The following is a 16,757-nucleotide window of genomic DNA, read 5'->3' as shown; positions in this document are numbered from 1 at the left end:
GAATGAACTTATGCAAAATTCTGGGGCAAATTGGGGCTCTAGGGCTTTCTTGGAGTCCCCTTGCCTGCCTAAAATGTCTCCCTGTATTCTGCTTCCATGACCAAAATGAATTTTCAGTATGTTTATGGTTTCACAACTATGATGACTCCTTTTCTTCTTTGGACACTGAGCTTTATCACCACCCCAGAATATAGAAAGCAGTTAGGTATCTCAATATTTTTAGTACTAAGGAGCAACACGGTGATGAAAGACAGAGAGAATTGATACACAAAAGCATGTCTTCCTATTTTATTTTGCTGTGCTACAGAATGGGAGAGGTATCACCAGTGCAATGGACAACTCCCCTTGAATCATCAACAAAATGAGGCTACACAGACTGAAAATGTGGTTGTGAAGTTACAGTACTTGGTTATTTTGTTCTAGTTGAGCTCTGGTCTACATTTCCTACTTTCTTTTACTTTTGTAAAATTATGCCTTTGCAACACAAAGTTCTCATTTATAGAAAAAGACTGTTGTGGTATATACAAGGTATTAAATTTTTGTTTTCATGTTCTGACATCAGTACATGAATTGTCTTTAAACTATTCTGAATGTACTTTGAAAAAATATGCTTTTACAATAGCTTTTAAAAATCATCTTTTAATTTTGCAGATCACTGGAGATACTATATACAACATGTTACGACTTTCAGAGGTTGAAACAGATGTGAATGAAAGGCCAATCAATCCATATAAAATAAAAAATACTGAGGTAGATATAAAGTTTTCTAAACAAATTAAAAAACACATTTTCTTGACCTCAAACTATGAAAATAGAATTGAATTAATTTTTGCAGTGCTGTTTCATTGAAGGAGTTATCAGAATATGTCAATTACAAATTCTTACATTCTAATCATATTGATATGTGTCAGTGTCAGGAGTTGCTTGCCTCTCTCATAGATCATTCCCTATGCTTAGATTATCTTGCTTTGTTGGGTGGTCTGCTTGGTTCAGTTAAAACCATTTCAGTCAGCATGGGCAGCAAAAATGGGCAGACGTGATGCCCATGAGAACATGCTACTGGTAAAAATTCTAACAGAATCAGCAGGAGATTGTTTTTCCGATGAATTCAAGATCATCTGATAGAGTTAGTAACACTGCCTCAGCCCAATAGTTGATCCTGAATGGCAAAGGCTAGGTATATACGCTTTATTCACTATTTATTGGCATAAATCACTTAGGACATGCTTTATAAACTTATCATTTTGAAGGACATTTAAATATTGGTGTGTAAATGTCTGGGCTTTCCTAGATAATTGTTAGGTTTTGTTTTTTCTTTTGAGGAGAAGCCATATTAGCTTCACTTTTAAGTACTGATGATACTCCTTTGTGTCTACTGGCTTTACCTAGATATGATGGCCAGAGATGCCCCATATATGTAGTATCTTTCACAGCTCCAAGCATTCAGTTCACTTACTTCAGCAAAGCCATGAATTTAGGAAAGTATCTCTTTCTTAACACTACTTTTTAAACTTTGCTGTCCAGTTTGGATTAGATCTGAGCAGTATTTCCCAGTAAAGAATTGTGTAAAATCACTCCAATTTATTCATGATCCTATCTCCTCCCAGTGTGATTATATGCCACGTAGCAACTTGGGGCCAGATATTTACACTACCCCCACATAAAATAGCCTATATACTAAAGTCACCATCAGAGGACCTGCTCAAGGTGTTCCTACTAGTAGACCTATGGGGGGATGATAGTGCAAGTGAGGAGGCCTTTTCAGTGTTGGTGCCATTTCTGAGAATGCTGTCTTCAGGAAGGTTCACCTGCCACTTAGGGCCAGTACAAACCGGCATGAAAAGCCAGCTTCAAGCCGGCTTGGGACAGGGCGAATGCACAACGCATGCCCCCATGATGCCCAGAAGGCGGCTTCAGTTGCCTGGCTGCCCACACAGCAGCCAGTTTTCGGGCACTCCAGTGGCACAGCATTTACATGCTGCAGGAGTGCCATAAAGCCATGATGGGGCAGAAAAAGCCGGCTTTTTGCCAGCACAAAAAGGAGCGGCATTTTGCTGCTTCTTTTTGGGCAGGCAAAAAGGCAAATTGGGGATGCAACATGCAGTTGCTGTGATCCCAATCCAGTTTTCTCAGGAGCAGCTTTAAGCCTCCCATTCACAGTGGTCTATTCCACCTTTGAGTCAGATATATTTTATTATTTGGGAAATTTTTTTTTTCTATTTCTAAAAATTACAATGCACCTATAGTTGATAACTAGCAGCATGATATATGTTAAAAACATTTTAAAAATCCAAATTCCAAATAAACTGCTATGTTCTCTGGCTATTTTAATTGTTAGTTTTAATCCTGAGGATTTGATTTGTACTGCTTTGCTCTTTGCCCTGTTACTGCACACCATCCTGTATATTATTTCATTTTTAACTGGACTATGTAGCCTATCCTGGAGAGGGAGATTGATGCTTAGGGTGCAACTATTTTAAAGAAAGAAAAAACCCATTACATTTTGTGATAGTGCAGACTTCTGGGGCTAAATCCAACTTTTATTCCCAGATTCCTTAAAGCCTTTGAATCTATGGGTTTTTTATAAGTCCCATTCTTTCAGTAAGTCTGCTCCTTTTTAAACCAACCATTGGATTTAGCTTCTGTTTTGCTTGAGAATGCAGTACAATTTAAGTGCTATGGAATAATATGCTCAAAGCTCAGTGAGCAAACTGTGTGTTTTGCATACATCCAGTTCCAGACCACCTTCCGTTAAAGGGAGTTAGAATAGCAGTGCTGGGAAATACCTTAGCATGCGATGTTGAAAAGGTGCTGCCAAGAAAAAGAATATACTACCTTCTCCGTACCAGCAGCCAGACCCAGTGTATGACAGTTCCATATGTTCAATATTTCTGATTATAAGTCTTTACTGACTGTTATTTTACTGTATTGCTTGGGTGGGTTTGAAAAATTGTTACATTTCACATTGGGGAGACTTTAAAAAATGTAAAATATCTTTCTTACAGGTTTTATTTAACCCTTTTGATGACATAATTCCAAGAACCAGTAAAAAGTTGAAGAATGAGAAGCCAGTGGAAGAAGAAAAGAAGGCAAAATCCAAGGGCACAAAGTAATTGTAACTTGTTATTTCTTTTCTACAAGTTAAATTACAAGATTCTATGTAGTAGTTAGGATCAAATTCAAAATAGCTTCTTAATTGTATAAATAAAGAGAAATAAATATGGGTGGGTTTTTTCTTTGAATTGCGTATACAGTGTGGCTGCATCATATGTGGGTGCTTTACTCGGCTTTCAGCTTATGCTGAAAGCCGCTCACCATAAAAGGTAATGGTGCACATGCACTCGCCATGACACCACCGCATGTTTTAAATGGGGCTCGAGCATTTGTGGAAATTCTCTCACGCGGAGGGGTCCAGAATGGATCCCCCGCGTAAGGGAAGGGTGCCCTGTATCACTAAACAACCCCGAACTGTCAATTTCCTAGTAAAATTGTCTAGGTATAATAAATACTTTCTTTTTGCCTTTTTCTACATGAAGAAATTTTAGCTTGCTTTCCTTTGGAGAAGAAGCTGAAGAAGAAGAAGTGGAAGTCAACAAAGTTAGTCAGGTAATGGTTTCAAAATGATCACCTTTGAAGCTTTAAAATAAAATTACTTTGTGACTATTGCTTTGCCCAACTTTGTTCAACTTTGTTATCTAAACCTGTAACTTTGCTGTAAAAATATGTATTGCTAAGCTTTGCTATCAAAATGTATTCTAATGTTTGATGCTAGATGTGGGATGCTGAGTTTAAACAGGAGTGTACACCTTGTGGCCCTCCAGATGTAACTAACCAATTGTGTTTTGGGAAAAGTGATTTTTGGCTATCCAGAGGTGAAATAATACGGGCTGACACCATATGAAGTGCTGTGGCTCCATCCTATGGAATCCTGGGATCCTAGTTTTACAAGGTCTTTATCCTGCTCTGCCAAAAGTGTCCTGGTGCCTAACAAAACTAAAAATCTGTAAGATGGCACCATGACAGTTAAAGTGGTGTCAAACTGCATTTTGTCTGCAATGTAAATGTAACCCTTGCTTCTTGGGCTGCATGTAAAGCAACTGGAACTGCATGGCAGCCTTCATCCACTCTAAATCATAGTTTAACCATACGTTTAAGTATCATACAGAACAATAAATTGTGACTAATTGAAAATGAATATAAAAGGTTATTCTTCTTGCAGTTTCCTGAAAGGGTTTGAGAGGGGAGTCCTGAACTTTATACACTACACCTGAACTTTATACACTGTAGCACCAAACTATAATTTAATGCTACTGTACTTTCTAACATAATGCTATATTATGTCTAGTCGCCTCTCTTGAATAAAAATGTCTCTGGCCTCTGCAGTATTACCAAGAGAAAGCTAATCCGATATTACTGGTAAGTATATGGATGATTGTCTGAGTTTCTATTAGCTTCTGGTTACCTGTATTAACAGCTTTCTGGTGAACTCTTAGTTCAATAAGAAACATGTATTGCACAGACGTTTTTCTTTATTTGATTCTGTCTGTCTTTATTGACATGGATTGTGTGATGCAAAAGAAAGAATATTTTTACCAAGATTCCACTGCCTTACTGTACTCTGATTACTCTGATTCTTTTATTTTGAATTTTAGAATATGAAAGGAAGAAGCAAAAGCAGTCATGACTTACTGAAAGATGATCCACACCTGAGTTCAGTCCCTGCAATTAAAAGGTTAATATGCTACTTGCATATTTGGCATCTGTACCAAATTAGATTCGTTGGATCTCTGTTGTCAATGCATGCTTCTGCTATATCATAAATTCAGTTATCTGTCATTTCCCCCATTTCCTCATCCTGCTAATGATGATGAGTCTGTTGAAAGATGCAGTTATTAAAAATGTCCATGAGCTGCCTTTAAAACAAATCTTCCCAACAATATTAAAACTGTTGTGAATAATAAAACAATGATAAGATCAAAATATTCAAAATAACTTTTCTGTGCACTTGACCAGCACTCTGTTTTTGAGTTTAAGATTATCCCATAGTAGTACCTGCAGATTTGGGACTAAGATGGAGTGAGGTAATACTCCAGCATAGTCAGGATGTGTTAGAAATGGTGTCTCAGCTGCCTTGAAACTGTGTCTGTCGTAATGCAAAAACAACAAGCATGCCAGAATGATGCCTGCATTCTGCCAAAACACACAGAACGTATATTAGGAAGCTCTATTTTTGCATGAATGTTACCTTCTTCTTCTAGTATATTTCAAATATTCAGGTTTTTTTAATTCGAAAGACAACAGTGACCTCTTTATGCTCCCTACTTCACTCCATTTTGTCTACCCTGTGTCCCTTTTCTTTCCTCCCACCCCATCTGCTCCCTGTTCCTTCTTATCGACGTAGGACCTGATTCTTTTCTCTTTCCTTGTCCCTCACCTCATTCTTTTCTTCTAAAGTCCATATTACATTATTCTGTGTGGAATTGCTGTGCTGTGTAAATTTTAGTTGCAGTAACAGATACAATTTTTCAGTGTTAAAATGGTAGATATCTATAAAGGGGTTATGCTAAGTGAGTTGGATTAGAGGAGGAGAAGACAAAAAAGGACATCTCCATTCTGGCTATTAGCATCTACGAAACCTCTGCCTCTGCTTTTCTATATGATTCTGATGCTCAGCGTATGAATGGAAGTTGCGTAACTGAAGTCTTATATATGTGTGTGTGTGCACTAGTTTTTGTACTCCTCTGCTTTTAATTGCACATTTCATGCTGCAGAGAAGAGTATCCTTGACTGGGTAATCTCTTTCCACCACCAATAATCCGTACTCATGCAAATTTTATTCAGCCTAAGCCCTGAGTGAGTGATAACCTCTGCTAGTCTTTCCCATCCTGCCAGAACAGATCAAGTGCAGCTTCTCAGAACTCCAGCATTTTCAAGGCTTTGACTTACTTGGTAGATTTATTTAACCTTCCTCTTTGGCTCCGGTGTGAGTATTTCTCTGGAGATGGATGTAAGCATTGTTATACATATGCTTGGCAGGGACTCTGCAATGAATGCTTATTTCTGAGGGTCTGAACAAGGCCCAGACTTAGCTCAAGACACTAGCATGTTGAACCAGCAGAGGAGAGACAGTAAATAAGGTTTTTCGTGTTGTCCCAGTACCATTTATTTTTCATCTGAACTGGTTGGAAAGATGTAGCAAAATCTTGACAGCTCAAAAATGGTGGGGGAAATCCATTCCCCACTCCTTTTGTTTAAAGAACTGATGTCTGCTGCAGTCAGTAGGGGGCGTCTGTCTGCAGATTGCAAGAATGCTTGAGCTTTCTCTGCCTCGCTCTGCTTGTGCCAAACACATAGTGCTCAGATTGTCCTTCCACAGCTGCAGTAAGGGCAGCAAACACTGAAAAAATCTCCAAATCTACTTCCAAAGAGGCTTCTCTTTGGAGCAGCTATAGTAAGGAGATGGAATGCTTGATCTCCTTCTCCTCCTATTCCAACAAGAGGGAAAGAGAATTTACCATAGAGGAAAAACACTAATCCCAAAACTGACCCTAATTAGGCTTTTTGTTCTGCAAGAAGATTTTATTCTGCTTTTTAAAAAGGTAACTAGAGTTCTGATAGTGTACTTTGCTAGTGTGACAATGCTATTTTAGTCAGTGATAACAGCAGGAAAGAAGCTGTAAGCTCAGCAGTAATGAAAGAAAGTAGACATTGGAAAAATAGGCTGTTTGGAACTAGTCACCACCATGTGATTCTCATAGAAATGTAACCGCTAGCATAGGGCACTAACACTACTTTGGCCACAATCTTTTAACAGTGAACCAAGAAAATGAAGAGGCCATGAACATTCTGTTCTGTGTAATTCAGATATTTAAAATACAGTAGGGGAGAATGTACTTACATATGTTTTCTTGCGTTTCAGTGAAAACTCAAATGAAAATGATAATTCAGATAAGGTGAGTGGCATTTTCCTTTCTGGTTGTGATCTGCTGAACTGTGGGTTGGCCCTTTCCCCCAATGGAACGGCTTTTTTCAATGAAACTGGGGAAAGGAATAATTTCCCCTTATCCTTACAACACCTACCTTGAGAACAACTATTGGCTTTTGACAGTTAAGAGACCTCAGAATAGATTTTAATGAAGGATGGAGAAGAAGAGATAAATGCTCCCCTGGGTAAATAAATAGAGATCCACTTATACAGTGGTTGAATTTGCCCCATGCAACTGTCACTTTTCTTGATCATTGCTTGTGAATAGTACCAAGCAATGTGAGTTAAAAACAAAATACTTAGAGAAGAGGCGACATCATTTATAAAATATAAAATCCTGAAGATAGGAGTCATTTTTAGGAGGCCTTTAAAATGCAGAAGAATATTTTCTTCATGTAACTTTCATGTATTTTGGTATCTCTTTGCCATCTCTTTTTGTATCTCTTTAACAATTGGCTAACGCAGTGTAAACCTAGAGCGTGCTTAGCACTATAAAATGGTGGAGCAGCAAACCTCCTTCCCAGATGGACCAGCCTGAGACGCTGAATCTTGGGCTCCTTTTCCCACCCATTCCACCGAGCCAGGCAAGAAGCAGCACTAAGGGAGAGAGAGAGGGGCGTGTCTGGGAGCAGCAAGCCATCTTGCCAGAGGGACCAGCCCAGGAAGCACAGCAGCAGCAGCAGCAACAACAACAATAATAATAGCAGCAGCGGCACAGCAGCAGAGGCGGCACTTGGTGTTATTGTGCTTCCTCAGGACAGAAGTCATCAGCCAGCTGCAAAGTTTCTCCCAAGTTGCCTGATATTATCAACCTCCTAATATGGTCTCAACTCAGGCCCAGATTAGAAAAGCCTCAGCTCAAAACACACTACCCATTTTAGTCCAGAAATCAATACTGGAATATTATGACCCAGTAAACGAAGGACAGGAGCAGAGGCCGAACCCAAAGGTTACAGAATTGCCCCCAATAGATAACCCTGGCCCCTCAAAGAGCTCAGTTGAAACAGCTGAGGTAATACATAACAAAATTGAAACAGAAACTCCTTCCTCCCATTCCTCCTTTGAAAATGTCACAAATTGGTCTATTGGTCCTGGCTTTGTTGAAGTAAATATTTCACCCATTAAGCAAAAGCTGTTTTCCTCATATAAAGAAATGGTAAACGAATTAAGAGAAAGGAGCACTAAGTCTCACCCAGTATCAGCAGAATACAACCCTCCCTCTTTGTATAGTTTTTTTACAAGATCAATGTTTTCTAGCAGAGCAAACAGCAGTAAAATTCTTTAATAGAATGGATGTACTGTAAAAGGAAATTTCTGGTCTTAAAGCTATTATTGAAACCTTAGTAGGACTTGTAGAGCTTGGGATTTTGACAGTAGCCCCCCCCCCCCCCCAATTGTTTCCCAAGTGAAGAAAAAGAATGTGGGGCGGGTTTGGATGGCCCTCAAGATGAAGATATGCCTGAAGCAGTCAACCCACCCCTAAACTCTGCAACAAAACAAGTAAATGAAATTATGGAGGACTCGATCCTAAACTGTGTAGCCTCTTATCAAGCTAGAAATAATGAACAAGGTTTGTGTTCTGGAAAAGCAACCTCCGTTCTCAGTCTAACTCCATCTGATTCAAGATTTCAGACTATTGATGAGTATGAAGATGAGAACTCGGGCACTGTCCCTCTCTTTGAACAAGGAAAGGATAATAATATTCCATCACCACAGCACTAAGTTCCGATATGGTATCTATAAACTATAAAATGGTATAGAAATGTAAGTGTTATTGCTATTTATCCATATCTATCAATGGCTGTGATCAGTGGTAATATTTTTTGATGAAATGAAGCTTTCAGATGTGAATAAAAGATAATGCATGAACTCACCATCTGTTTCCTTAGGAGGAAGAGGATGGATATTGTGATGAAGGTGATGATATTGATAGTGATGAAAAAAGTCAAATGAAAGAACGAATTGTGAAGAAGCTAAAGAAAGATACCATTCTAACTGTTAAAAAAACAATGAAAGAGGATGAAACAGAGAAGAAAAGTAGTCGCAGGTGAGTAGTGCATTACACTGAAGTTACGGGAGTGTAGTAAACTTTCCATTTCATTCCACCTTGTCATTGAAGCAAAAATGACATGTCCTCATGACATGGTCTTATGTTTTGTTTTGTTTTTTTGTTATGTGCCTTCAAGTTGACTTGGTGATCCTATCATAGAGTTTTCATTGCAAGATTTATTCAGAGGTGGTTTGCCACTGCCATCTTCTTAGGATGAGAGGGTATGTCATCTACCGGGTTTCCATGGTTGAGCCAGGATTCAAACCCTGGTTTCCCAGAATCATAGTCCAGCACTCAAACTGCTACACCATACTGGCTCTCTGTACGATTTTTAGAGGAGCAATGTTATATATTTAAATTGTACTATGTGCCACCATATAAATGCTTCTGGATAACTACTAAATATCTAGGATGAAGCTCCTTTGACCTCAATAAGAAAAAGTGGTTGTTGGGTTTTTAAAAAAATATATATTGTGTGGTGTTATGTTCTCCCCTGTGCTTATGACTTTCTGCTCATTACCTGAATGTACCTAAAGGTAGTATTGAAGCCAGAGATTCTGATCTGGGTATTTTCCCAATAAAGGAACTTTCAGCATGGGGCTTCCTGAGTAGATGTTTGGGCAAAGTTGGAATCTGGGTTGGCAAGGTTTTGTACCTGTTTCACCATCCATGTTGTATGTCCTCCTGTAGGTAAGTAATTGAGATTGTGAGGTTATCTGTAGGCAAGTAAAAACCTGCCACAAACTGTCCTTGAAAGGGCAGCATTATTGTCCAGAATGGGTTGTAGTTCATTGATGATACATCTGAATAGTCTGAGGTGAGAACTGTATGTGAGCACTATTGGGGTCCTGTCATTAATATATTCTATAATAGATTAGTTCTGGATGCAAGTCTTGCTTTGTTGATTTGTGGTTTGTTTGGTTTTACTTCATATGGTGGGTACTGTAGCTTGAGGAATGTTTGTTGTAACTCTGTGTTTTTGGTGTCCCTGTCTTGTGGGTCTGAGCAGATGCAATTGTGTCAGAGGGCTTGGCTGTAAACTATGGATTTGGTAGTGCAGTGGAAAGTGGAGGCATGTAAGTATGCCTAAGGGTCAGTGGGTTTGTGATATAGTGTGGCGCTTAAATGTCTTTTTATTGCTGTACTGTGCTGTCGATATTTTCAGGCTGAGATTGATAGTAGGTTGGAAGTTGTTGAAATTCTACTGGAATGTCTTGAGTGTGTCTTCTTCACTTTCAAAATTATGTCTGACTATATAAATATGTTCTCTATTCCCATTTGACTTTCTTTCATTCTTTTAGAAGATGTGCTATATTCTTCAACCAAGTCCAGTTTCTCTAAACTGCTTGAACATTCTTTAGTTTTTAATTTTAAACTTATGGTTTTAAATAAGCAGCATTTTAATCTTCCTCTTATGTATATTTATTTATTTTATTGTGCCTCCTATCCCCTCTGTCTTCAGCATTAAGCATTTCATAAGTATGGGGTCAGTCACAGACATCTCAAAGGACACAGCAATGTAGAATTACTTCAGTAAGTTGTTGAAGTTTCTGCCATGCTTGAAGCTTCCCCTGCTTACTTGTGGATTTTGTTTAGAAATTGTGAAAAATGGGAATTTCAAGATTACTCTTGCTATACACAGATGTGTTGGAAACTAGTGATATGGTGCATTGTCCAGAGAGAATTTCAAGGATGCTGATTCAATCTTGTGTTGATCAAAGCAGGCAGTGATTCATGGATCTGGGGTGCCAAAAGTCATGGAACAGAATCTATAGTGTGTGACTTCAGTGGGAGGTTCTCGGAATATTTTGTGGAACATCTGAGTTATCAAGCCTTTCATTTCATCAGAAAGCTAGATCAGCAAGTAGAGCATTGTAATGCAGTAATGGCTTATATTTAGGACAACACTTACATCAAATCTGTTGCACTGGTCTAAACTGTACATTTCAACTACAAAACAAATAATAATCCTTATTTGGTTATGCCTTTTGTGGAAGAGCTTTTCTACTTACTAAAAATTATCAATTTAAAGACAGCTATTATTACTATATTTTGTGCTTCTACAAAATAGGTGCCCTCCATATAACTTGGGAGGGAACTTTGTGCTATCCACTATAGACCACTAGGAAGCTGTGACAGTCCTATCCCAATGGCTCTCAGACAGGTGCTGTTGCATCTGGTGACCCAGGGCCTGCGCCGGAATTCTACTTCAACTCTGACTGTCATTTGGAGTCCTTTACAGTGTCTACCTTCAGGAGACTTCAAATAGGATCTGGGGCAAATCTTCCTCCAGATTTCATTTAAATCTTGTGGTGCTTGAAATCCCATGTGACAGCTGGTTATTGTTGGCTAGGCCATGCATAAAAGGAGGCCGTGTGGCTGCCAGTTGAATTTAGGCTTGCGACCTGCCTGTGAGGGAGGGGAACAACTGGGATAGGTACGGGGAGGGATGCTGGGGGGAAATGGGGCCCAAGGGCCTAATGGGACAAATGGGAACCTGATCTAGCAGGCTGGCAGGAATGTGACCGACAAGGGGGAAGGTTAATTGAGGCAAGCAATGGGTTTGGGTCAGCCTGACATGGCAGTGGTGTTACTTTGGCAAGGATGGGTAGGAGGTATATGGCAAGGGGAGGCTTTCTGCTAAGTAGCATGTAGCTGATTAAGGGACTGATGTGGCAGGCTTGCAGTAGGATGCCTATCAAGGGCAGAATTTCAGGTAAGTGGGGGCCAGACTGGAGAGGAGGGTTCATGGCAGAAGTAGCTCAAGGTGGCAGGAGGAGAGGGGAAGAAGTGGGGGTAAACAATTAGGTAAGCTAGGGTCTTAATGTAGCAGGTGTGTGAGGAGATGTCTGTTGAGGGGAAGGAAAGTTGAGGATAGGTGGAAGCAGGCTTGGGACTTGCGGCATAGGGATCCTGAGGCGGCAGAAAGAGAGGGAGGGGATAAAATGAAGGAAGTGGCAGGCAGGTAGAGGAGCTGATTTGGTGGGTGGGGAGAGGGTGCCCAGTGGGGGGAAGGGACATTCTAGCACACAATGAGTAGGTTGATGGGGAACTCGGCAGGGGGGCTGAATGGGTGGACTCTCGTTCAGGTAGTAGGGGTAGGAGGTGAATCTGACCTTCAATCTCTCACCCTTCAGGCATGATGGCTGGAAAATCAGCTTGGGTTGGACAGAGAGGTGGACTTGCCTTTGTCTGGCAAGCATGCCAATGGTGGTGGTTGGGAGGGATGGTGGTGCAGGGGGGATTACATTGTGTGTGTGTGTGTGTTGCTTTTTGGTTCTTTCTGTCCCACACAATCCGCCCCGCACTCTCAGGTCATCAGGGAAATTCTTATTAGAATGTCCAAAAGTGAGACTGACAACAACTCACAAGAAGTCATTTTCAGTGACAGCACCTACCCTTTGGAATAATCTTCCTGATGAAATCCGAGCCTGTTCCACTTTGGACGCTTTTAAAAAGGCTCTGAAGACACACTTATTCCGACTGGCATATCCGTCTGACTCTTTGTAATAATTATTTCTAATAGATTTGCATGTCATTGACTGAAAGATTCCTGGCTGTATGTTTTTTATGTGTTTTTTATGTGCTTTATGCATTTTTATGTAATTTGAGATTCGCGGGTTTTATCTTAACTCGTATGTATTAACATTTTTGCTGTACACCACTTTGATCACCGGAAAAGCGGTATAGAAATAAAGTCTTATTATTATTATTATTATTATTATTATTATTATCCAGGCTGCCTTTATGCTGGCCTTTTGCTACCATGTGTATTAGTGAACTCCTTCCCAATTCAAGTTCAGACAAGTTTGTTCTGTCCCTGTAGATTTCAGTTCTACAGTTCACCTGGCACAGAGTGATATTACATTCCAGATGTTTAAAGATGTTCAGTAGAGGAGGGGGTCAGGTCATGCTTTTGGGCAGGGCACCATCGGATCAGATATGTCTTGTGCAGGTCGGGTTGTGCTACTTAGAATCCTGCTCAGCTTCATCCCTCTGGCCTTCCCCTTACCTAGTTCCAATTTTAAGCAGTATTCAGATGGATCATTGCAGAGATCGGTATCTCCATGGATTAATTTTCTACTCATTCTACATAGGAACAACTACAGCCACAGCCAGTCAAGGTCTGCCACATGCTGATATTCAGACAATGGGACATTGGCATTCATAAGCCTTCCAATTGTATATGCACACTCAAGTCAGCAGCTCCTGGTGGTATGCCTTGAGGATGAGCCTTTGGGCTCCCCTTCCATCTAATTCTTTCTGTTTCTTGAGCAGGCACCTCCAAAGCAGTGTGGAGAGTTGGATACAGCCTCATCTTTTGGGCTGAATGACATGTAGTTTACTCAGACAGAAGCAAGACATCGATCTGTCACATGTGGCAAGTATACATTGGTGGGGATGCCAATGGATGCTATGGTGAGGGAGTTCTACTCCCTGAATCATTGAACTGACCCTGGTCCATCTGCATCCTGACATTCTTCTGACTCACTTGAGGGAGAATGCCGGAGCCCTGGTGGCACAGTGGTTAAATGCCTGTACTGCAGCTGTTCACAGCCACAAGGTTGTGAGTTTGATCCCAAGGCTCAACAGTGGACTCAGCCTGGCATCCTTCTGTATGTAGCTCAAATGAGTACCCAGCTTGTTGGGAACAATTAGCTTACACATTGTAAACCACATGGGGAGTGCACTGATAAGCGGTATACAAATGCTTCAGCTGGTCAGGATGATATTAGCTGGCCTTCACAAGATCAGACACATCCTCCTGGACACTATTATTTTGTGGATTAACTTGTTCCCAAGGAGGATTTGGCAAGGAGCTCAAAGTGAAGCAGCCATCAAAGCAGCTCACCACCATGTCAATAGGGACATCATGCAGAACCTCATTTGGGTGGGTAGCACTATGGTTTCTCACCCCAGGATTCATGTGGAATTGGCTCACTTATAACAGCGAATAACAGTGTATATTTGAAAGAAACCGTACCTTCTGGAGATGTGTGCACCTTCAACCCTTGATATAGAATCATAGGCCTGTTACAGACAGCCAAAATAAAGCTGCTTCGAGTCACAGTGGAGGTACAGTGTTTCAATGATGCATGCGTCCTAAGAGCCCAGAAGCCACACCAAAGCCATGCTCCAGTCTGCTTAGGACGCATGCATCATTGAAACACCGTACCTCCACTGTGACTCGAAGCAGCTTTATTTTGGCTGTCTGTAACAGGCCATAGAATCATAGAATCGTAGAGTTGGAAGAGACCACTAGGGCCATCCAGTCCAACCCCCTGCCATGCAGGAAATCCAATTCAAAGCATCCCTGACAGATGGCCATCCAGCCTCTGTTTAAAGACCTCCAAGGAAGGAGACTCTATCGCCCTCCGAGGGAGTGCATTCCACTGTCGAACAGCCCTTACTGTCAGGAAGTTCCTCCTAATGTTCAGGTGGAATCTCTTTTCCTGTAGCTTGCATCCATTGTTCCCGGTCCTGTTCTCTGGAGCAGCAGAAAACAAGCTTGCTCCCTCTTCAATATGACATCCTTTCAAATATTTAAACAGGGCTATCATATCACCTCTTAACCTTCTTTTCTCCAGGCTAAACATCCCCCAGCTCCCTAAGTCGTTCCTCATAGGGCATGGTTTCCAGACCCTTCACCATTTTTGTCGCCCTCCTTTGGACACGCTCCAGTTTCTCAATGTCCTTTCTGAATTGTGGTGCCCAGAACTGGACACAATATTCTAGGTGGGGCCTGACCAGAGCGGAATACAGTGGCACTATTACTTCTCTTGATCTAGACACTATACTTCTATTGATGCAGCCTAAAATAGCATTGGCCTTTTTAGCTGCCGCATCACACTGTTCACTCATGTTCAACTTGTGGTCTACTTGGACTCCTAGATCCCTTTCACACGTAGTTTCATTCAGCCAGGTGTCACCCATCCTATATCTGTGCATTTTATTTTTCCGCCCTAAGTGCAATACCTTACATTTCTCTGTGTTGAATTTCAGTTTGTTAGCTTTGGCCCAGCTTTCTAGTCTATTCAGGTCATTTTGAATCTTGATCCTGTCCTCTGGGGTATTAGCTATTCCCCCTAATTTGGTGTCATCTGCAAATTTGATAAGTATATGAACCCCCTGACGCCAGACCAGTCCCAAAGGAGTGTTCCATGGCATATAAATGCACTGGTGCAGGGACACATTTAAGAAGGATGGAGCTGGCAGTGCAAAAAGGGAAAGTGTGGCACTTCAAATGGCTATAAGTACAACATACACAAACCGGACAGTCCAAAATGGGGTATGGGGTGAATGAGGCATGTAGGGGGGGCAGGATTGTGCAATGCCAGTGTTTTACTGGGCACGCCTCTGCTCCGATGGCCAGTGGAGGGTTGCAGGTGCAACTGTGGGCACGATGAAAGGGGATGGCATGGCATGGCATCTAGGTAGGAGGAAATCCCCGACAGTGTGTTCCTGCAACGGTGTGCATAGATGGTGGGGGTGATGGTAAAAAAGCCTCATCAGTGCAAGTTGAGGCCGTGCTGTGTGGTCATGGCATGTGCATGTGCATGTGCCTTGGAACGGGCGGTGCAGTCAGTGGGGACTTGGGCCGCTCTCAGAAGGAGCAGCTTTAGGCTGCTCTATTCCTGTACAAAGTCACTTCCAGTACAAAAGCCACCATAATTCCAATTGATACATTGTCATTAGAATCTTGAAAATTATTGAAGTATAAGTGTTAGGATGTTGGATAAGAAAGACCTGGATTCAAACCCTCACTCAGCCATGAATGTTGATGGGCAAATTTGGACCAGTAACCATCACAAGGCCTAAACTCTCTTACAAGATTACTGTGACATGGGGGAGTAGGTGGGAGTGAATCATTTCTGTAACCCTTTGAACTCTATACAGGAAGGGATAGAGAAATGGAACAGATTAAGCAAACTTGAAAAAGATTGCTTATTTATGATGTGGCAATTTCCCAGAAAAATGTCCCAGAGGATTGAATGGCCTCAAGCTGATGCTAAAAGTAGTCATTCATTTCATGATGAGCCATCCAGTACATGTTGACAAAGATCTTTCTCAAGACTACTAAAACAAATGACTCACTTTTTAAATAAAGATATTGCAAATTAATACAAAATGTTAAACCAGATAGTATCTAACATTCAAATAGAAAATCATACTTTCCCTGAGGAAATAGAAGTTGAACAGCCATGTGTCTGGAGGGTGTAGTTGCATTTTCTCATGAAGATCCTGCATTGAACAGTATCCCTTCAGCTCTTTGAAGACCTTTAGTTGAAACTCATTGCATAATTTCCAAAAGGTTGTTCCTCAGATGAACTTACAGAGGCTTCTTTTACTGTTCTATTTGTATACAATCACTGTCCAGTTCAATACTACTGATTTGTTAAACACCTCATGCCCAGAACACTTATTATAATTTGGTCAAATGGCCCATGGAGCAGGAATGCTCTTTTATACATACAATCAGCCCTCCATACTCATTGATTCTATATCCGTGGATTCAACTGTTTACAGCTTGAAAATATTTTTAAAATTAAATTCCAAAAAACAAACCTTGATTTTGCTATTTTATATAAAGGACAGAATTTCACCATGCCGTTATATATAATGGAACTTGAGCATTCATGGATTTTTGTATCCATTGGGGGGGGGTCCTGTAACCAAACCCCAAGGACCAACTGTGCAACTTTTCAAATGACAGTCATAGAG

The 16,757-nt window shown here is 40.8% G+C and overlaps 1 protein-coding gene across 2 annotated transcripts in view; it reads left to right on the top strand.

Annotated features, from left to right (window-relative positions):
• Nucleotides 1-16,757, top strand: part of CWC27 (CWC27 spliceosome associated cyclophilin) — a 139,995-nt gene that overhangs the window by 10,868 nt on the left and 112,370 nt on the right. For both annotated transcript variants that reach the window (XM_089495164.1, XM_089495168.1), the window contains exons 5-10: nt 652-750; nt 3,006-3,109; nt 3,537-3,606; nt 4,653-4,732; nt 6,920-6,953; nt 8,875-9,032. In XM_089495164.1, coding sequence (XP_089351290.1) covers nt 652-750; nt 3,006-3,109; nt 3,537-3,606; nt 4,653-4,732; nt 6,920-6,953; nt 8,875-9,032 — 545 coding nt within the window. The remainder of the gene's footprint in view (nt 1-651; nt 751-3,005; nt 3,110-3,536; nt 3,607-4,652; nt 4,733-6,919; nt 6,954-8,874; nt 9,033-16,757) is intronic.

The sequence above is a fragment of the Sceloporus occidentalis genome, unplaced genomic scaffold (assembly GCF_023333645.1).
Source record: "Sceloporus occidentalis isolate IW3139 unplaced genomic scaffold, rSceOcc1.0.p SCAF_1, whole genome shotgun sequence".
In the NCBI taxonomy this organism is placed as follows: domain Eukaryota; kingdom Metazoa; phylum Chordata; class Lepidosauria; order Squamata; family Phrynosomatidae; genus Sceloporus; species Sceloporus occidentalis.
The sequence above is the reverse complement of the archived record's forward strand: the minus strand, read 5'-3'. Positions and strand labels throughout refer to the sequence as shown.